Source organism: Zonotrichia albicollis, chromosome 1 (genome assembly GCF_047830755.1).
Source record: "Zonotrichia albicollis isolate bZonAlb1 chromosome 1, bZonAlb1.hap1, whole genome shotgun sequence".
Taxonomy (NCBI): Eukaryota; Metazoa; Chordata; class Aves; order Passeriformes; family Passerellidae; genus Zonotrichia; species Zonotrichia albicollis.
In genome coordinates this window covers 93,404,112-93,425,871 of record NC_133819.1, presented here as the reverse complement: position 1 = coordinate 93,425,871, position 21,760 = coordinate 93,404,112, and the positions used below count along the sequence as shown (strand labels likewise).

General features: G+C 37.2%; 1 protein-coding gene across 8 annotated transcripts in view; it reads left to right on the top strand.

The window, feature by feature from the left end:
* The first annotated feature begins 119 nt into the window (after window positions 1–119).
* Window positions 120–21,760, top strand: part of LOC102067773 (dynein axonemal heavy chain 5) — a 156,684-nt gene continuing 135,043 nt past the window's right edge. For 2 of the 8 annotated variants that reach the window (XR_012581608.1, XM_074547057.1), the window contains exons 1-19: window positions 125–1,015; window positions 1,129–1,315; window positions 4,013–4,113; window positions 5,578–5,766; window positions 5,866–5,940; window positions 8,263–8,349; window positions 9,454–9,525; window positions 10,084–10,185; window positions 11,110–11,296; window positions 12,002–12,167; window positions 12,280–12,373; window positions 13,527–13,625; window positions 14,951–15,132; window positions 16,956–17,075; window positions 17,768–17,969; window positions 19,402–19,506; window positions 20,231–20,404; window positions 20,497–20,586; window positions 21,030–21,185. Coding sequence is in view for 7 of the 8 variants with exons in the window: in XM_074547057.1 (XP_074403158.1) it covers window positions 1,147–1,315; window positions 4,013–4,113; window positions 5,578–5,766; window positions 5,866–5,940; window positions 8,263–8,349; window positions 9,454–9,525; window positions 10,084–10,185; window positions 11,110–11,296; window positions 12,002–12,167; window positions 12,280–12,373; window positions 13,527–13,625; window positions 14,951–15,132; window positions 16,956–17,075; window positions 17,768–17,969; window positions 19,402–19,506; window positions 20,231–20,404; window positions 20,497–20,586; window positions 21,030–21,185 (2,370 nt within the window). In the remaining variant the exon portion in view is untranslated. Of the gene's footprint in view, window positions 1,016–1,128; window positions 1,316–4,012; window positions 4,114–5,577; window positions 5,767–5,865; window positions 5,941–8,262; window positions 8,350–9,453; window positions 9,526–10,083; window positions 10,186–11,109; window positions 11,297–12,001; window positions 12,168–12,279; window positions 12,374–13,526; window positions 13,626–14,950; window positions 15,133–16,955; window positions 17,076–17,767; window positions 17,970–19,401; window positions 19,507–20,230; window positions 20,405–20,496; window positions 20,587–21,029; window positions 21,186–21,760 lie in introns of all 8 variants that reach the window. The other 6 variants (XM_074547048.1, XM_074547027.1, XM_074547062.1 and 3 more) reach the window with 5 other exon arrangements.

Below are 21,760 nucleotides of genomic sequence, written 5' to 3'. Positions count from 1 at the left end.
GATTGGATGTGGCTACGTGCCACGGTCTGCTTGACACGGCGGTGTTAGGTCAGCCTGGGTGGACTCCGTGACCTCAGAGGTCTTTTCCAACCTAACAGATTCTGTGATTCTGTAATGAAAATGGATAAGCTGGCTAAGCTCCACTTTACGCGGTGCCTTCATATCCGTGTGGAAGCTGCCTATCCCGGCGGAGGAGAAGGGGAGCTCCTCACTCTGTCCGCGGTGGGGCTGTCTCCTCACGCCTTGCCCAGACCCCAGGGCGCTGCTGTGCTCGCCAGAGATTTGTCGGGAGCTGTGGCCGCGGGATGCAGCCCTCACCGCGGCCGGGATGCAGCTTTCACCATGGCCGGGATGCAGCTCTCACCACGGCCTGGATGCAGCTCTCACCATGGCCGGGATGCAGCTCTCACCACGGCCTTGCCCGGACCCCAGGGCGCTGCCTGGGGGATGTGCCGGGAGCTGTGGCCGCCGGGATGCAGCTCTCACCGCGGCCTCCCCTGGCTCGGCACCTCGCAATCGCTGAGGCTCAGGGAAGCTGCGTGCTTAGGGTTTAATTTATACGTGAGAGAAAACTGCTTTTTCTCTTTTTAAAAGACAAGGTGGCAAAGAAACGAGCACCGGTTTGCCGAATGCAGTGGGGAATGGGGACGGGCGAGGTGCCTGGCGGGGGCTGGGCTGCCCGCTGGGTTTGTGTCGGGGTTGCCATAGCAGCTGCCAGCGGCTCCAAGCGCCAGGGAGAGACCGCCGGCGTAAAGCCCTGCCTGGGATTCGGCAGGAGCGGCCGCCGGCGCTCCGTGCCCCGCACCTCGCGGCGGGACCTGCGCCTGCAGGAGCTCCCCAAGGAGCCTAACCTGTCCCCAGTGCGTGAGTTCCCACCTGCGGCAGTCTGACTGGACAGAAAGTATAGTTATGTAATTAGAAATAAAGTTTTGGTAACAGGCACCCTTAAAGAAGATTTTATCATTTCGAAAACTGCTTAGATCTTCTCTTTTTAAATCACCGACTGAAAGCAGAGGTATTTTTCCCCCCTTTCCTTGCTAGTCTATCAAATTGTTGCTGATAACAATACTGAAGGTATCTTTATTACAATGTTACACTGTGTAGTTATTTTCTGTATTGTTGATTTAGGTTGATTTTTCTGGGGTGATGCAGATGGAGGAGACCGTGGGAGGTGAAACCGAATTAGCGGTACGAGACGAGCTCAGTTCCTCTCATGGTCACTCTGCACAGCAGGAGTCAGAGCAACTGAGAGCAACACAACTTTCTTCTAAGTCTCATATTGATCTCTCTCCACCTCTCATTGCTATAAGGAAAGGTAAGGGAAAAATAATGAGTACTTAGTATCAGCTTTGTATGGGGAAAAAAATCCAGGAAGAAAATGAGAAACCAATTATTAAGTAGAGTGTTTAAGTTTATATATACTGGGTGTGCTGTTCTGAATCTGCCAGTGTATGGATTGTGTGTGCTGAATGTGCAGTTTTCAGCTTTATAAATAAATATATACATATAAATAAACATATGCATACATGTTTATATATATGTATGTATCTACAGGGTCATCCACTGTGCAACTCTGATACTATATAAGATTTCCTAGTGTTGAGTCATAGTAACATGATTCAAACAATTTTTTAAAAATTAAAATGAGTAGTAGTCCATAATATAGTGTACTTTACAATATGACACATAATATGGTATTTCTTTTCTGGAATACTTTTACAGTGAGAATAGATCAAATTAGTTAGTTCAAAGGTTATTGGACATGGCCATCTACCTCTGTGCCTGTGGGTGAATCCCTTACCCATGTCCACTTTCCTTATGTATTCACTGACCTTGTGGAAGAGGATCATGTTAGTGTTAGTACTGAATAAATAAATATTCATGGCAACTGGGAGAAGGTTGTGAGGCCTGGAGGAAAGCTAGAAGGACAAAAAGGAGAACTAAAGGCTAGTTGGCCTCCCCTCAGTCCTTGGGAAGGTGGTGGAGCAGCTAATCCTGGATACCATTTCCAAGAACAAGAAGGTACCTGAGAGTAATCAGCATGCATTTAGCAAGGGAAGAAATGTGAACAACCTAATTTCATTTTGAAATGAAATGTTTGGTTTGGTAGGTGAGAGGAGTGCAGTGACTATGGTCTGCCTTTTCTTCAATAAGGCCTTTGACGTTCTCCTGTTGAGAATTTTTTATTGTTCCCCCGGAGGTGAGTTAGACACACATTTGTGCTGAAATATAGAAAAAAAATAATAAACAGTGCTTTGGACAGTCTTTAAACCATAACTGATTCTACAGTAAGTCTGAAAGATGTTTCTTGAGCCGGTTCCTTATATACACTTGCACCAGTACCAGTCCTGTGAGCATCAGCATGGAGCACCCCAGCCCAGCCTTGGCTCCATCCCCCAGCACCAGCTCTGCTGCCCAAAGGTTTATTCTGAGCCAGGCGTTCCAGGATGGCTACAAGAAAAAGCTGTGGCTGTTCCTTATCACCAAAGGAAACTATACTCCCTTACAAGGGATTGTTCTGCCTCTGGTATTCCTTCCTGCTTCCAGACAGCTTAACCCCTTCTGCAGCTGGACCTTCTTGCTCTCTCTATGCCAGATTGTTCCTGGGTTACAAAGTACCACTGATGAGCAGTTGCAATTTAAATTTCCCCTTTTCTCCTATAAGATCCTCAGAGAGAAGCTGTGGAAGTGTGGGTTGTCAGAGCAGAAAGTGATGTGGATTGAAAACATTGAACAGACAAGCTCAGAGGGTGGTGATCAGCAGCACAAAGTCTGGCTGGAGCCCAGAAGGTAGCAGTGTACTCTGGGGGTCCAGTCCTGTTTAACATCTTCATTAATGATCTGGAGGATGAGGCAGAGGGTACCCACAGCAAGGTTGCTGATAGCACCTAAAAGGGAGGCTTGGCCGAAGAATCAGAGGGTTGTGCTGCCATCCAGAGGAGCCTAGAGAGGCTGGAGAAATTTCCTGCACCTGGGGATGAACAAGTTCATGCAACAATACTAGCTGAGGGCTGAACAGCTGGAAAACAGATTGGCAGGAAAGAAGCTGAGATTCCCGGCGGACAGCAAGTTGAACATGAGCCAAGAATGGCTCTTGTGTCAAAGGAGGCTGATGATACCATGGGGTGGATAAGGAGTATTGCCAGCAGGTTAAGGGGGATGATCCATCCTCTCCATTCAACACTGGCGAGGCCTCACCTGGAGTAGGGTGTCCAGTTTTAAGCTTCGGAGTACAAGAGAGACATGGATGTACTGGAAGGAGTCCAGTGAAGGGCTATGAAAATGATGAAGGCAGCAGAGCACCTGTCCTATGAGGAAAGGGTAAGACCTGCATCTGCATGGGATCTTCTCCATGTATGTAAATGCCTGAAGGGACCATGTAAAGATGAGGTGTACAGAAGAGGGAGTCAAGCTCTTCTCCACGGTGTGCAGTGATGGGACCAGAGGCAATAAATGGTGGAAACTGAAACACAGGAGGTTCTCTCTGAACATCAGGAATCACTGTGAAGGTGACCGAGCACTGGCGCAGATTGCCCAGGGAGGTTATGGAGTCTCCATCCTTGGAGATACCCAAAAGGCATATGGAAACTGTCCTGAACAACTGGCTTTCAGTAACCCTGCTTGAGCAGTATCCCTTCCAATCCCAACCATTCTATGATCCTGTGCATATTAATCAGGCAAAAAGAGATACAATTTGATAGAAAATTTATATGGAAATCAGTGCTATTAGAATTTGAGTTTTAGGCACAACCTTATTATTTATATAAAATAGATTAAACAGTAATTCATGGAAGTTTGGTGAGCTGCTCGTAAGCATTACTGCACGCTCCACTGGAGATCCTATTTGCTGCCAGTGATGGGATGTAAATATCATTTTTTGAGAAATAAAATGGTCTCATTTTCCCCAGTATGAGAAGACGTTAGCTAGCAAATATGAAGACATAGCACTGCAGGTATTGTAAATGCATTTGTTGTACTTGAATAATTAGAAGTTATAATTTCTTTTCATTAGAGACAGAAAGCAAGTATCATAGACATGGAGGGAACTTGCAGACAAGGAACAGCGAGCTAGGATCTGCTGCCACAGGATCATCTCTGACTACTGTTCTTCCGGCAAGTGTTTTTGTTCTAAAACAGGTCGTGGGTGACCTTTTGTCTGCTGAATGTTCTTCTACATAGATTTTTCTTTAAGTCTTCACTGACAAAAGCTTGTCTAATATTGAAGCATGCTGAGTTCCTTCAGTCTCTGTTAGTTGCAAGGAAAAATAAACAGTGAACGACTCAAAAGTGTCTCTACAGTGTTAGGGCACTGACTTTCTGTGCTCATAAGTTGTGTTGCTCAGATTTTGGGTTCTTTGAGGTATTTTTTTTATCATCCACTGGTTAATACCCTTCCTTTGCCATGAGGAAAATGAATGTTGTTTGAGAATGCTTGAATAAGGTCATAGTTAATCAGGGAAGGCATATGCAAAAAAAGAGATCCAGTTGTTGACATGGAAACCAGAGATGATAAAACCAGAGATGGGAACCAGAGTTTAATTGGGAACTACATAGTGAATCACAATTAACTTTTAGAGATATCAAAAGGGTACTGACCAACAACTACAGGTATTCAGTCACTGTTTCCTGGTGTCTAAGAGGTTCAGGTAGAGAGTAGGTGAAAAACATCCATTCAAAGTCTGTGGTAAGACCAAGTGGTAGGAAGCAAAGGTGAAAGTTGGCCAGCTTTCTTGTTTTTTAATCCAAGAGTAGGGTTGATTAATTACAATTCCAATTAGTGTAGAGTACTGGCAAGTGATGTAATTTATCTTTTTTTCTCTCCAGTAAAAACTGTAAGGTACAGAGACAATTCAGACATTTCCAAAACCCAGATACTCATGTCAGTGGGAGCTGTGTGTAGAGAGAAATGATCCGTGTGGTTACTTATTTACCCAAATCTGTAGTTTTCCATATATCTCCTGAGGATTTTCTGTTGACTTAAAAATGTTAGTCATCATATCTATTTTCAGTCTTGTTCACACTGATAGGAAGATTTTGAAAATACTTTTTTTACATAAATCTCCTTCTTTATAATTGCACTGCTGCCTTTATATGATCTGTAAATTAATCATCAAATGTATATTTATTCCTGCAGTAACTGATTTTATAGTGATTTGGTTTATTTAATTCCTTTAGGGTAATAGCTTGATACTATATCTTAAAATGCAGGCAGTGTAGAGATCAATTCCAAATCTGGAATATGGACATATAGAAGTTTGGAACCTGTATTCACAAAGCTGAGATTTGAATGAAAGCTGTTATAGTACTAAATTTATGTTGTGACCTTAGCATGGATCCACATTTGGTTCTGAGATCCTGGAGTTTCAGATATGTAGTTTTCATAGCAGCTTTATACTGAGAAATAATTCAGGCCTAGCAAGTTAATTATTACTTTTCCCTTTACATTCCTTACCTGTAATTTTTTCATGTTTCTGATAGATACGTAGTTTATGAAACCAGCTTAAAGATCAGCAATATAAAATACAATCTCTAAGTGAGGAAAAATAATCTTTTTGTAACAAAACTTCTATTTTGTAGTCCACTGTTAAGAAAAGTAAAGTACTTTCCAGTGAAAGCAGAGAAGAACTAGCCAAGCAAGCCAAAGTAACCAAAGAGGAGAGAAGAGCTCAGATAGATGGAAGACACAGGTATTTGATATCAAGATTAGCAGATGGGATAGACTTGAGTGAGCAACAAGTGGAGGAGACTATTATTTCTGATGACAAGGTAAATACTGATTAAATTGTTATTACAAGAAATATTTCCAAAATTTTCAGTGATTTGAAGCTATCTCACAATTATCTGCAATTGTATTTTTTTTTTTAGTTTCAACTCATAGAACAATTCTTTGCTCCTAGTGGACTTAAAAAGTTGCTCTTCTTTTACCAAGATGTACTGCAGGTATGTTTCCATTATTGCTTCTGCAAAAGCAAATTTGCATTTTTTAAACAATGAATCACATGACTTGCAGAATTCAAAAAATCTTAATGGATTTTTTGAATTCTGATGTGGAAAGAATGGTGTGGAAAGAATTTGGACCTCACTGTTTAAATACTTCCATCTTGGCTTACATGGAAATTGCAGGATGCCTTGTGGTGTAGTTTGACACTGTTCTTGTGTCTAAAGAAAACTTTAAAATTGCCAAGCAGAGTAAAACTTCAGATTTCAAAAGTGATAAAGATAATTGAGACAAAGTGTTCATGGTATTCAGAGTTTAAAATACTAGATTAGCTAGCATAAGTATTATAGGAATGGAGGAGCTGTCTGTGTAAGAACCAGTTTATTTTCTTTTGGTTTGAACTGCACCAACTCCACTATGGACAAAGCACTCAATCAAGAGGGTGAAAATAATGCAATTTCCTTCTAAATTAAAGTGGCATCATGTTCAGATCTATCCCATTCTGCAGAAAATAAGCTTGGAAAACTGTGACCAGAAATAAGGCAGTTGTGGTCCCCAAGTTGTATTTTTCTCCCTTTAAGTTTTGAGAAGGAGAAGCCTCTGCATAAAGAGTGAAATAACTTGTTCAGCTTCCACTGAGTGTGTGATATCAGAAGGTGCCAAGTGACCTTGACATTGTCTAACACAATGGCTGTGGGCTTCCAGAACTGCAGAAGTCCTTCATCAGTCCTTTCAAATTGTGCTGTGAGGAGGTAGGGAGAGCTAATTCACCCTGCACTGGTATTTTGGGCTCATTGAGGAGAAAAACTCCTCAACTGATAATTCTGGATCATCAGTTAAATACAGAATGAATTACAGAATCATTATAACTTAGATAAATTAAAAAAACTGTTAAGTGTTACTGGAATTGCTTAGAGACTTTGCAAAGCACAGAATGAGCTCTGCTGTCAAAACAGTTTAATCAGTTTTCGTTACACTGGGACTAGGCATGCACATTTCTGGGATGGATCTCTTGCTCTCTGACTTAAATCAAGATGAAACTAAAAATCTTGACATTGTTTTCCTTAACTGACAAATCAGGAATAAATGCCTAGCCTGGGTTAAATGAAACATTTCATTGCTGCATTTAATTTTGTTTTAATTTGCCCCTTTTAACCATTAAAAAAGGGAGAGTTCTGTTTCAGAAGCAGCATAGCATAAGAATGTTTCTGATGGAAAGTATAAATGCCATCTCTAGCCTCCTTCACCACATTCTGATGAGTGAAGAGATCTCATTAATTTGGCTGTTCTGTCAACAATTTGATTTCAAGCACGTTGGAGAATTGGAGTTTACTCAAGGCAGTATTAGATGTGCCCTGTTGTTCTTGGAAACAAAATACTGAGCAGGGCAGACTATTGGCCTGACTAGTAGGCATGTCCTTACCAAGATTTATTAAAGATCCTTTCTTTGCTGCTTCTCATCTCTTCATCTCTCTTTTTCAGCATCTTAGATGCATGATGTTCACTTGAAACCACGTGCAGGGGTCAGCAGATGCTGATTTGGGGTGGGAGTGAGGAGCCAACCCTGTATATCACACATCTCATATTCAGTCTAACAGGAGCTGAACACTTGACTTCCTAGAAAGAAGGCTCTTCTCAGCTTTAAGGATCAATATACCTGCAAGCTCGTCCCACTTTTTTTTCTGTCACATTCTTCCAAGTTTCAACAGATTGTTTTCCAAAATACATGACACATAATTAGAGGGAAGCAGATCTTTATTAGGTTTAGGCTTTATTGTTCTTTCAAAGAGAAGTAAAGATACATGTCAGTGGAGAGGGACCAGTGGCAGCAAGGCTTCCCTGAGAGAAGATTTTTCTGTGATGTCTGTTTAAAGAAATGGGGCAGAAAGCTAAATTTCTTTGCATTGTTGACAGGATCTAGCTGATGGCATTGCTTGTGAATCCCATTCACAATTACATTTTGACTTTGCAGACCAAGCACGTGATTGTTTCTGAGAGACATTCAGTTTGTTCTCATAGAGAAAGTTTCAGTAGGAATCAGTTCAGATTTAATTTTGTTTTCTTTTCTGGGACTTTTCCACCTTCTTGTTTTTGTTGTTATTGTTGTTGTTTTTTTTTTCCCAGAAATAATGGGTCTGTGAAACTATTTACTGGGATTCAGGCAAAGCTTATTCTCCAGAGAATGCAAACCTCATGATTTCTATCTGGGAATTACAAAGTGAATCAAAATGGACTTAGTTATAATTCACATATTCAAGTGGAGGAAGTATTTGTATGATATAGTTTTTATTTTAATAACCTCTTATTTATATTTTAATTGCTAGCAAAAGTTGAATGCATCAGTGAGGCCAGATGGGTCAACAAACTATTTGCCACAGAAGAATTTATTTATTACCATGGGTTCCACAGAGGTATGGTTGAAAAAAATCTTTAGATGACATTTAAAAAGTAAAATATTGAAAAGGCTTAACAGTTCTGCAATGTTATACAATTTTTTTGTAATCCTTGGATAGATATTAGGTACTTACTTCCTGTTCTTATAATGCAGGGTCTCCGAGCATTTCTTGAGCTGAGGTTGGGCTTCATCAGTAAAGAAGTAGTGATTTCACTATCTGAGAGGAGAGCAGGTCAAATAAATCCTTGTTAAAAAGTTGCAGATCCTAACAATTTTTTAATGACTCCATGTGCACTTCTAGTTTAAAAGTGCAGCTCTTCAGTGGTTTTCTATGCCCTTTCATATAATAACACTGCACATTACTCAAAAAATACCTTTAATAAATCCTTTCTTCCATTCAAATTCTTATAATAACTTCCTCCCTGTAATATCTAAGCATTAGTCAACAGCATATTCAGAGTGGTCATTAAGATTTTTGATTAATTTTGATTTTTTCCATCTCTTTTGGGGGAAATTGGCTCTTCAGATACAATGGTCTTTGAAGGTGGCCTGCTGATGCTTTGGTTTTCATTTTTGTTGTTATTGTTGTTGTTTCTTGTCAGCCCCAAAGAGCTTATTGTTAACATTGTAATGCCAGAAAAGACATAGCAGAAGAACTCTTTGTTGCTTTCAGGGGAAAAGGGAGTTTCATTCCTCTGCCAATTGGGCCAGCTAGAATGGATTTTCAAATTTGTTGCAGTTGAGTTTTCATTAGGTTTGTTACTAGGTTTAATGAATAAATAAACAAAATAAGCATCTTTCAAGTATAATAACAAGAAATAGTCTAACTCACAAGCTCTCCCTGTACTACATTTTCTTAGTTGAGGTACAACATTGAACCAGTCTGTCCAAAAAGGCATTTTTGGCATTCTTGTGTCAGACAGGGAAAAAACAGTATTTTATTTGAGAAGGACAAATTTTCAAATATCCTGCAAATATCCTGCAAACACTATCTCTTAGTAATTGATTTTTTACATGGTTTTTTTTCAGCATATTTTTAGGGTAGGTAAACTTTTAAATAAGATACTTTTATTGTATATTTATATTCTTTTTAACTGTATGCATTTGGTCCTATTTTCAGGACATTACAGGAACTTGTGCATTTTTCCTAAGAACATCAGATGAAGTTATAACTGCATCAAATGTCTCTCAGGTCAGAGCAAACTCATGCAGTATTCCCATGTTCATATTTCTCATATTTTCTTCATGCATCTGGAGTCATAAAAAAACAGGGAATGCTTTCATGAAAAGGTCTACTGGTATGATTAACAGAAGTTCTTTTTCATAAGTGTAAGCATTTGTGATAAAGTGAAATTCGAATGATTTATAAATTAGATTATTAAACCCCAAGATTTTAATTAATAAAAATCATTATTAATTAGTCATTAAAATATAAATTTTAATGACAATAGGGAATAAGGACCTAAAGTAGAAGATTTTAAGTAATGAGCCTAAATTATTGAAATGCTTCACTTAAACTCTGTCTTTTAGACTTTTAAAATAGAGATAAGTCTTGAAACTAACATAAAGTTTTCCAGGGTTTTTTTTGTTGTGTATAAAAAACAGTAACAGCCTTTTCTGCCTTTCAGAGATAGTCATGTTGCACAGTTATGGACTGTGAATGTGTCTGCCCCGTGTCTAAATTTCACTGAAGCAGTGTAATGCTGCAGAAGTCAACATGCATTGTGCTAATTTTTGTTTCTTCCCAAAGGAGGTGAATTTTGGCATGTTTGACTGTACTAATGGAAATATCCTTCAGGGCCTGGAATTCTTCTTGTCCCAGATCATGATACCAGCACTGAAATCCCAACAGGTAATCAAACAGTCAGTCTTTTTTTCTCAAGATCATGTGCAAGTAAGGCATGTGGCTGCTGCAATTCTTTTTGTGCATCTGTTGGACCTAGAACAGAGGATATAAGAAGATAAAAGTCCAATATAGGCCTTTATGAGAGTAGTGCAATTTGTACATATATAAATGTTTGAAATTCATGTAGCTACTGTTCATTTTCTAGCAATAGTGCCAGCTTTAATTATTATGACAAAGGAGAATATAACACAGCAACCATACCAAGTTACAGCTGTGATGACTTTATGAAAAACTAGATAAAACCTGGATTGTAAGAAGTGTCAAGTCCTGGCAGCACAAGGGGTCACTCTATGACTTTATTCTTGGAGACAGCATGCACAGTGTTATATTCAGAATATCCAGCTTCTTTGAGTTGTCCTCCTTCTGTGGCACTCATAAAGCATCAGTTTGTTCAGGTGCCTCTGGAAGCACGTGTTCAGAGGTGGCAAGTACAAAGAAGCTCATTGTCTGCTGAGAATGGTGGTGTGTGTGCTGCTACCATACACTGTCATTTTCTCCCCCTAGCAGCAGAATGGGATTTTAGAGTCTGTTTTCTCTGGTCAGAAGGAGAAAAATAAAACTAAACAAAATACAATCCAGTGTGAAATCAGTGACAGCTGACTTCAGACTCAAGTCAGAGTGAAGTCAGAGACTTTTATTTCTTAGAGCCTTTTGCTGGTCTGTTTCTTCTTTTCTTACCAAGTAATTTAATCAATGCATGCTTCAAAGTATTGATGAGTATATTTTAAAAGTCATGTTGATAAATCCTTATATACTGCCATGAATAAGAAATACTTTTCTAATGAAAAATGCATTTTGTGATCAAAAAAAAAAAAAAAAGGAAGCGTGACCCTCATTTTTTGATTTTTGCATAAATCATAAAATAACCAGAACTGGGGAGCTGTGAAAGAAGGCTTGAAGAACAGCCAGATACAAGAGTTTCTGTATTCAGTGGATAAATTTGTGGGTACTTTGTCATCATCTAGACAGAATATAGAAGATAAAATTCAGCTCAAAAAAGTGGATATTGATGTTTATGTCAAAAACTTACAGAACCCATCTGACTACATAACTGCAGGTGAGTAATTCCTACAGCAAGGCAAACAAAATGATGCTGTTTATAAAATAAATAAGTAAACATTTACTTTGAAGAATTAATTCATTTTCCCTAAGCTGTTTACATTTTTCTGCTTAGTCTTGCCAGGTTTGTGATTGTTTAATTATAAGATCATCAATCATTTGCCCATACTTTAGTTCATAGATCTTAAAGAATTAGGTAGTTGCTTGATATATCATGCAAGCAGTTGTCTGAATCACTCCTAGTTTACTGGCCAAGTAATTGCTGAATGAATCCATGTACTAGTGTGTGTACTATTCACTTTCTTTGATGCTGGGAAAATCCTATCCAATGTTTTCTGACTCTGTGAATAAAACCACCCGTATTTATAAAAAATATACTTATTTACATATGTGTTTTTGTAAGAAAAAGAGTAATTATTTCTCTTTCAACATTAGCTTTCTACAATTTCTTATTAACTCACTGTATTTCTAACTGTTTCCATTGTAAAGGGAATGCAATAGTAATAGAGTAAGTAGACACAAATATTATCTGTGTCCATCTTGTTGTTACAGTCTTAATCTTTTCCTGTTGGTCAGTGATTCAAATATACAGAGTTTACATGGTCTCAGATTATGTTTGGCAAGAACACTTAGCTTCTGGAGTTTAAATTTCTGTATTTATTTCTTGGTGCTTATAAAACTGTCCAATTCCATGGTTTTGAAGGCACTAACAGAGAGGTCACTGAGAAACTTGAAGAAGTGGTCACAATTTGGACCAAACAGATTCGACAAGTTTTAGTTGAGAGTGAACAAATTAGAAGAGAAGCTGATGATGTTGGTCCATCTGCAGAGCTGGAACACTGGAAGTCAAGAATGTCATCATTTAACAGGTGAAATCCCTGCATTATTTCTCACAGAGTCTTAAAAAAGAGGATTTTGTTTTTTTAAAGTGTAAACTTTTATTCCAGAGAGAGAGTATTAAGTATATATCTTTCTTCAAAGCCTTTTAGATGAGATCAAGAGTTCAAGAGTAAAGAAAATTATAAGTATTCTTCAGGCAGCAAGATCAAAGACATTACAACAGTGGAAGGAACTGGTAATTACTTCTTTCTAATTAGAATTTTAAATTATTACAGTACTGTATTTGTGATAGATAGAGAACTGAACACAATGCTAAAAATAAAAATAACTTTCAGTGTTTATGTTGATTTTACACTGTGGTTTATTATCCATTTGTTGGAGCATATAGCATCAATGATCCTGAAATTAAATAGGTAACTTGAAAAGAAGTCAGTGCTTTTGTAATACTGCTTTTATTAACATTATAGGTGGAAAGGTTGTGCAAAAGTAAAGCAGTGCAGCAGTACAGCATTTTTCTATCTCTAACAAGCTGAACCCTGTGCAGGCCAACTGTAGAAGTCTGAAAGTCTTTCATGATGCTTTTAAAATTTTTGAGAGCAGACTTCTGGTGGCACAACTGCTGCTTCATATAAGTTGATACCTGTAATGTAAACTTATCAGGCACAACTGTGGGCAAGCCAGAAAATAAGCTGTAGATCATATACAGTCAATGAGACCCCCACCCACCCCCACCCCCAGAATGTAGGTCTTCTATTGCTTAAGAAAGTATTCTACTGTTTTAAGAATCGAGCAGGAAGATTTTTTGATTTTGTGATTACCAAATTTGCAGGCTTTTATGATGAATAGAATTTGGATAAAAGAAAGTGTATGTACAGAGCCAGTACAAGCCAAGGATGATGAACTACTTTTCTTTCTTCCTATGAACTAGCCCTCTAAGTAGTGAATAGTTCCACATGACATGAACATAAGGATATACAGGCATTAGTTGTGAACTCATTGTCCCTCACAAGTGTTTATTAAACAACATTGGGAAGCACCCTGGTAATGTTTCAGGGATCTTGTCTGAGTTCTGTAAAATGGTTCCTGTGCAGAAATCATTCTAAAATCTAAGTTGGATCCATGAGGAGGAAAAAGCTTTGGAGGTTTAAGTACAGACCTCCTATAAACCACATCCAAGATGTAGCTGACCTTGGAAGATCTTACCTGTTTTTGCATGTAGAAGCAGTTATTTCTACTGTGAAAAATAAATAGCATATTTGAAAGCACTTCTGTGGGAAAGTGTTTGCAAGATTTAATCATAGCCTTGTGTGCTGTAAAAGAGAAAGAACCTGATCAGAAAATTTTCACAGTAATAATTCTGTTCTTTTCTTTTTTTCTCATCCATTCAGGATCGTAGTATAACAATTGCTGCCAATGAAGCTAAGGACAATGTGAGATATTTATATACGTTGGATAAATTTTTTGGTCCACTTGCCCATGCTTCACCTGTAAGTACTGTAAAGGTATTTAATGTGAAATTCAGAAAGGAAAGGAAGGTGCTTTTGTTGCCGTAAAAAAGCTAATTTTCCTTTTAATATTTAACTCTTTCACTTAATTATTAGTGGAGAGTTTAACTCCTTAGGCATTAGTTAATTGAGCCTACTGATTTTAAGTTAACCAGATAATAATAATAGTGCTTTTTTTTTAAGGAGTTATCATTCTGGAAGATAATTGAAGGATATGAAAAAACTAAGCATCAGCTTGTGTTTTTCTTAACCCAGTAACGAGCTGAATTGCCTTTGTGAGCTTGGGTCTCACATATGGCAGCTCTTCTGTCTGCATGCTTTAGTTAGGAATTACTTGTGATTTTTTATTGCAAAAGTCATAAAATGATCTTAAATCTTGGGTTGAACTGAAATTGGTCAGCTTCCACTTATTTTACAGGTTAAAGCTCTTTCTCTTGGAGGTTGCACTGTCAATAAAATTTATTTTCATGACTATATGGGTCTCAGAGTTCATTTTTTAAAGTAAGAATATGATACAGACATCAGACAAAAATGTCTAAGCTTGCATAGTTCAGAACATTTACACATAATCCAACTGGTAGCAATTTTCTAAATAATACTTTCAAAGCTTGATTTCTTTTGAATCCATTCTGGTATTTTATGCTGCACTTCTTCTGCAAATATTCACTTTTCTGCCATATTGGATTTGACTTTTAGATACCTTTACCATACTTTTAAAATTCTTTTTTAGACCAGTCTCTTGTTCTGGGTTCTCAGTGTATCTGGCTTGCATGCATTTCTCTGAAATATTTCTTTGGGATATAAAACTCTATAGTTCAGTGTCCAGTGAAAGTGAGATTATTTTTGCCTAGCTTCCCCCTTCTGGATTTCTCTTCTGTACAAATCTAGACAAAATGAGCAAAGACCAACTTTCTTGTTTTACTTCATCCAGAAATTCAGCTCTTTTCCAGCAGTGTATGACCTCTTTTCCTGAGGTAGTATATTCCTCTGCATAGCAGATTGCAGCACCATTTTATACTGGAGGCTACAGCCAAGCAGAATAGAGCCTTTGGTTTTCCTGTGGAAAATCCCAATCTGTAAAAGACCTATGCACTTATTCATTGCCCTTTTCCCATGCTTTTTGACTTGGTCAAGGTGTGATAGTGAATTGGATGGTCCATTTCGTAATGGCAAAACCACAAAAAGATGTTTATCCACTGATAAACATATTCCCAGAGCTGTCATTGTGTGAAATTCCAGGAAACTCTGGGTTTTTTTCTCTGATTTCTTTCTGATTGCTGTCTTTCCCGTTTGTTTTGCTGTTATAGGTAAAAGTGATGGAACACATTCCCAGTTTAATGAACACCGTCTTTATGATCTACTGTACATCGCCGTACTATAACACGTCAGAGCATATGACATCCCTGTTTCTTAAAATCACCAATCAAATGATTAACACATGCAAGACCTATCTATGTGAAGGGGTTTCAAAAATCTGGGACCTGGACAGGTGATAGACTTTTAATAATTGCATCTTCTGTTGTTGACATTAGAAGTAAAATTACAGATTAATCATCAAGATTATTAATGGGTAAATTTAAGTAGCCCTTTGTCCTCCTACTAGTCACTGATTCCTATGTTAATTTTAAGCTGGCAACTACTAATTCTGTGTAAAATTAAATACTCTGCAAAAACTAATTTACAATGTGTTTTGAAAAAACCTGTTCTTGGAAAATGTGCAATATATGCTAGTATGCAACACTCGATATATTGTCCACATAGATTTTTTTGGACCAAAACACGTTAAGAAATTGGAATTGGGAGCTGAAATACTTCATAAAAAAGCTCCAAGGACAGACTTGCAAAGTTCCATCCAGGATTTATATTTTGCTGTTACTGGACATGAAATTCAGTTTGAGGAAGGGAAAAATATGAGGCAGGACCAAAATCACAACTCAGTTGTAGTGTGGGACATTTCAGGGAAGGGATGTAGCTGCCCTACAACTACAACTACTTGTCCAAGTGCCACACTCAGCATAAATGGAAGCACAGAGGTGTTTGTATGAAACTTATTCATTGGGTGGTGAATGCTGATGTCACTGGCAGAACAAGTGTAGCTGAAGTATGACAAGTACAGGTAACATAGGAAGAACACATACTGTAAGAACAGATCAATTATTTTCATGCAAAAAAAGGAGGGGGAAATCACCTAGAGGAGTTGAGATGAACATGACATCTGAATTTGTCAACTAGGAAATTGATAATTGGAATAGTCTTTTGGAGTGGTCTAACTGGAGTAAGATTAAGGGTATTGACTTGAAAAGGAAAAGGTGCTACAAGCTTCATCAAAGCAGATAGTCAGGATGTCGCTGCTTAAATTCCAGCCAAGTCAAAGTGACACTGAGGTAACAGGCTAGGAGACATAAAAGTAAATCTAACAATTTTGATTCCTCATGTATTTTAGTGAAGATAAAGGGAATTTTTTCAGAAATTATCTGTAGTCAATTTAGTACTGGTTATGTTTATTCTAAAGAATTAATATAAGTAAAAGTAGAATACTTTTTTTTTGTTTATTCTAGCTGAATTTATTTTAGAGACATTTTTCTCATTTATTTAATCTGCTATCCCTGCAAAAGTTTGTCCCAGTTAATGGTTTCAGCCTATAAATTTGACTATAATTTAAATCCCCAGTAATCTTTTGGAAGATGAAAGACAAAGTGAAAGTGGAGGAACAGCTCTGGGCAAATGGCTTATGGCTGGTTTCCATGCCTCATCTGTGTATCTGATGTGGCACCTCAGGGTTAATGAACAATTGTGTGTGAGATGTAACTATCTGTGCCCTTAGGAACTAAGCTCTTCCTGGTGTCTCTTTTTAAAGAAACAGGACTCTCCTCATCCTTATTTTAGTGTGGAAAAATACTTCTTCAGTCTTGTCTACTTAGAAAAAAAAACCCAAAGAAACAAACAAAGGAAAACCAATCAACAATACTCAGATGAGGTGTGTGCAACTGCACAAGATGAGGAATTTGCAAACTGCAAGCATTTGGTAGCCAGCATTAATCTGGTATATATTCTTTGTGGACTATGCCATGCAAGTCTTGGCTTGATGGCAACAAAACCCAAGATAAAAATAAAAAATATCTAATATAGATAACAGGTCCAAGTCAAAACCTTTTGACTCAAACCCATCATATTTTGAGTGTTTTTCATGTAGTGTATAATTTTGTGTTCTTATTTTGCAAAGTTGCGCATTTGACTAAAATATTTTATTTTTATTTATACTGTTTTGAAGACCTTCGGATGATTCTCTGTCATCTGTATTTTCTTCCTCAGGCAAGAATTGCTAAAGAGGATACAGCAATGCATTTTCCTCAAAGAAAAGTACCAAGCATCCTTTCAGAAAATTAGGGAAGAGCTAAAGGAATATCCAAGTGACAGGCAGTTTGATGTCAGGTAAATAACTCACTCCAACATTGAATCATAATGATGAGTACAATTTATAAATGAGATATAATATCTGCTGGCTAAAAGAAAAGCTAAATATTCAATTAAAATTAAGTACTTTTTATAATCAGAAGATGATTTTGCAGAGTGGGCTTTTTGTTTTTATTCAGGAATAAACCAGGTTTTTGCCAGTCACTTGTTTATTCAGAATATGTCCAATGAGACTTCAGGGGAATTTAGGCATTTATTAATTGAGTACAAATATATATGCATTGTATGAAATCCTAAAAAATTTGAATCATGAATATAGGTGAAAATACTCTCAGGGAATTCAGTCAGCTTTGAGCTCAGTTTTCTATCACAGTGCCAAGGAGTGTTTTACATGTATTGACACTTAAATCTATGGGGCATTTCTTGATATTATGCATTCACATTTTCTTCTCCTGCAAATATGTTATTTGAAAGAGTTACTCCTGTGAAATGTGGTAAAGGCTTTTAATTGACATGTAAGGATTAAGCAATTTTTTGGTTTATATAGGTAAGCTTAAAATTTTTTTTTGTTGATATGTAATCATTACAGTATGATTTTTTTTGGGTGTGAAATTTGATAGCAGCTCTGGTAAAATATACGTGGGTTAAATAAAAATCTGTTGCGAAGAGATTTTCATAGAAATCCCTCTTTTTTTTTTTTTTGTTGTTAGTGAAAACTACATATTTGGAAAATTTGAGACCTTCTGTAAACGTTTGGAGAAGATTTCAGATATGAGCAATACTATGGAAAGCCTTTTAGAGCTCCAGCGCATAAGAATAGAAGGCATTGACAAGATCACTGCTCAATACCAGAGCATTGCTACAAATGCAAAATCCAAACAGTATGATGTTCTGGACCATAGGAAAAAAGAAGTACTTACATTCAGTGTGACAATCACTCTGTTAATTCTGTGCTTTTCACTGGAGTTATGCTAAGAGTATTGAATATTATACAAATGCATATATTATTTTGCAGTAACAATAATACAAATACTCTCATATCTTTAAAAACAATTTGAAAGTGTTAGGGCAAATTTGTTTTTTACTTCAAATGCTTTTGTTAACTTCTTATAAACTAGATTTTGTGTGATACATAATTCCACAAGCTAATTTTCCTAAGCCTGATTGTTTTGAGATGCATATATTTTGAACTGCAGAGTGAGAACTAATTTAGGTATGTTAACACACCAAATACAGTTTGTCTAATTATAAATGTTTCTCAGTATTATTAAAAATAATAGTAATGGCAGTGTTATAGCAAAGTTAGTACAGACACATAATTGCACATTTTAGAGGGAGAAGGGAATGATATCACACCCAGTGCCACACAGAATGATAAAAACGAAACTGGCTTTTCAAATGCTCCAGTTGCATGTTTTAATAGTGTACATGCTGGAAATGAGCTGCTTTTCTTGAGCTATAGCCTGCTTGTTTTGCAGAGTTAGTGGCCTCACGATAGAAGTTCTAGAAGTGTTTACTTACTCTCCTGCCTTCCTGAGCTAAAACTTGTCACTGTCGTTAAGTTCCCTTTAAACATTAACCTCGAGAGTGCTTTTGGCTTTCTTCTGATTTTGATGGCTTGTCTTTCTCTAATACTTGCTATGTGTTTCTCTAATACTTTCTGTGTGGCTCCTGTCTGAAAGAGGGAATTTGCTGTTCACTGGAATTTGGAGGGGTTAAAAAATGGCATGACTTCTCTACACCTAAATGCTTGGAGCAATAGCTATTATGTACTGTCTTCCCAAGCTTGTGCAGTTCTCTCTTTGGGAGAACTTTACATTGAACTCTTTTTGTTAGGCCTTCAGTATTTTGGACTCTTAAGAAAAAAATTGTTGCAGATAAATACCCAAATTACTTGTAGGAGCTGCCAAGTTTGGTTGAAACCTCTATTAGTCTGCAAGGTGCTCTAGAGAGCCTGCCAGTTTGCTCGCCTTCAGTGGGTTTCATACCTGGACAGTGAGCTGAGCACTCTCCTGTGGCAGGGCTGCTGGTAGCTGGTGAGTGTGCTTTGCTCTCTCTGATGAAATTTTGAGTTTTCCTTGGCCTGCCTGTGTTCCTCTGTGCTTCTTTGTGTTCATGAAAATGAGGCTTTAATTATTTAACCTAGCACTGCTCATGTTTGGTTTGCTTTGCTGGGAGTGATTATGCCTTTGCTGCTGGTATTGTTCCTATTCTTTTTAATGCAGTGCTGAACACACACACTGGGTAGATAAAACAGATTCCTGAAAAGCTTCACAGAAAGGATTTTGTTTTTATAAAATGAAAGCAGCATTATAGATAATTTTTTTCTTTGCTTTTATTCTAGTTTGAAAAAGATTACCTTGAATTTAAGAACAAAATTGCAGCATTGTATGAATCTATACAGGAATTTGTGGATTCCTGGTTTAAGAAGACCTTAACTGTAAGTAAGGTACCAAATGCAAACCCCTGCTTTTGGTGCTTGGAAGGACCAAGTGCCTGTAGCTGCTACTGAACTCCTTCTGTACTGCCAGTGTTCTGTACTGTGCTGGTGGCTGCCTGAGGTGATGTTGGAGAACATCAAACCTATTACAAATGTTCTAGAAGTTGCTTACAGAAGTGCTGTAAAGGGATGTTCACTCTTACTTGGTGCCAAGTGTACGTTCCATGTTTCCATGTTTCCATACCAATTTTATAGCTCCATATTTTGAAGTTTGTTTTCTTTCTTCCTCCTGGTATTTCCTGTTGCATTTCTAGTTTATTCCTGTTTCACTGGCAGGAGTAATTAAATAATGCCTGCCATTTGTTTCCTTAATATCAGTATTGTTCAATGGCTCATATCTCAATGATGATATATGAGATGTTAATGAAGTGTGAGTAAAGGTGTAGGTGTTCTACCAGAAGTGTTTGCTAAAAAAAGGAGAGAGGATTTTAGAGTCAGAAAAACCCCAAACTGTAGTGATAAGAGTTTCTTGGTTTCTACAGTGGTAAGTATGTCCTGTGTGGGACAAAATATGGAAGTAAAATTCACAAACTTGTCTGGATGGATTTTTCTGTATTTCTTAGAAAATGACTTACAAATTTACATAGCATATTCTAAATTAATAAAATACTTTATGGACAATGACTTTGTGAACTGTTGTCTTCTGAAGTAAATGTTCCATCTTCCTTTTTAGACTGAACAGATGCTGGGATTTCTGATGAAGCTTGAAATAATAGGAGAAAATAATATTGATCTAAATGAGAAATATACCATTGTTCTTCAACAGTACAGCCAAGACTTAGAGTTTATTCAAAAACTCTATCAGAAGGAAAAGGAAAATCCACCTATACCACGTAATATACCACCAGTAAGAATGAAGTAAATGAGAGAGAAAAATTACTTTATTTCTTGAGTGTTTCAAGTTAATGAAAATCTAACCTAATATCTTCTGTGTTTTAGGTAACAGGGAAGATTATGTGGGCCCAGCAGTTATTCAGAAAAATTTACCATCCAATGATGTTCCTTAAAAAGAAAACCACACTTTTGAAGGTTGGAAATTACCAGAGGAGGATTTATCCTAATCTTTCAAGGATGTTATTAACAGAAAGCAAATTTACGTATATACTTCTACACTCACTATTCTAGCAGCTTGTATCCAAGTTCATCCAACAGTGGAACCATTTGCATACCTTTCTCAGTGGGCCATTAGTGCCTTGTATATGTCACATTATAGACTTTGTTCTATGAACAGGATTGGGAGGAAAAATCAGGAAAAGAGTTATGTTGCTTAGAGCAATTCAATAATAATTGAATTTCTAAATATATTCCTATGTTTCTGTGTCTTATCTTGTCTCTAAAACAGCAGAACTTAGAGATTTCTATTTCTTTTCTTTCCTGTGGTGGAGAGGAAAAACCTTGTGGAGGGCCTTTCTACTATGTTATACTCATTGAATTAAGTGGTGCTTTTTCTTTTTTTCCCCCCTAAATTGCAGACAGTGGAAATGAAAAAAGTTATCAAGAACTACAATAAAATGGCTGCAGTTCTTCTGGAATTTGAGATTATTTATCATAGGGCCTGGTACAGGTTTGCTGACCAGGCTAGGAATGCTCTGTGTGCTTCCTTACTTGTCAGGCACCCAGAAACCAAGGTAAATATGATCTATTCTTGTTACATGATTTAGTATTACATGTGCTACTTAATCATATCATGGATAGACAAGAAAGCATTGAAGTAACCTTAAACCAAATAGGGCTAAAAAATGAGCTACTCGAGTTGAAATATTTTTTCCTTTTTGTGTATATTTATGATTCGTTTCATAATGTTTCTTTTTCATAAGGCTTCTGTCTTGTTCAGGGTATAAAAAAGGCAGTACTCAGCAAGTATCTACGTATCTACTACTGACTTATCTACGTTCTTTAGCTGTTGCTTCCTTTTCATTTTCTATGTTAACCAAAATTTTAGTCAAGGAAGGAATTTTTTGTTGGGTCATGGTCTTTTCTGCAGTGATCAATATCACTGTGTTGAATATACTGCAAGAATTCATTAATTTGCTTTCCAAATTTATTGCCGAGGCAGAAAATTTTACCATTCTTACTTCATAGATTTTTTTTCCCTGCTGTAGTGCAGAGAAATTATGGTTAAAATGTGACATTTTTTGTACTAATGATTCCATAATGGACCACTAGAACATAGTTTTCAAATTTATGCAGCATGTTAAAAACA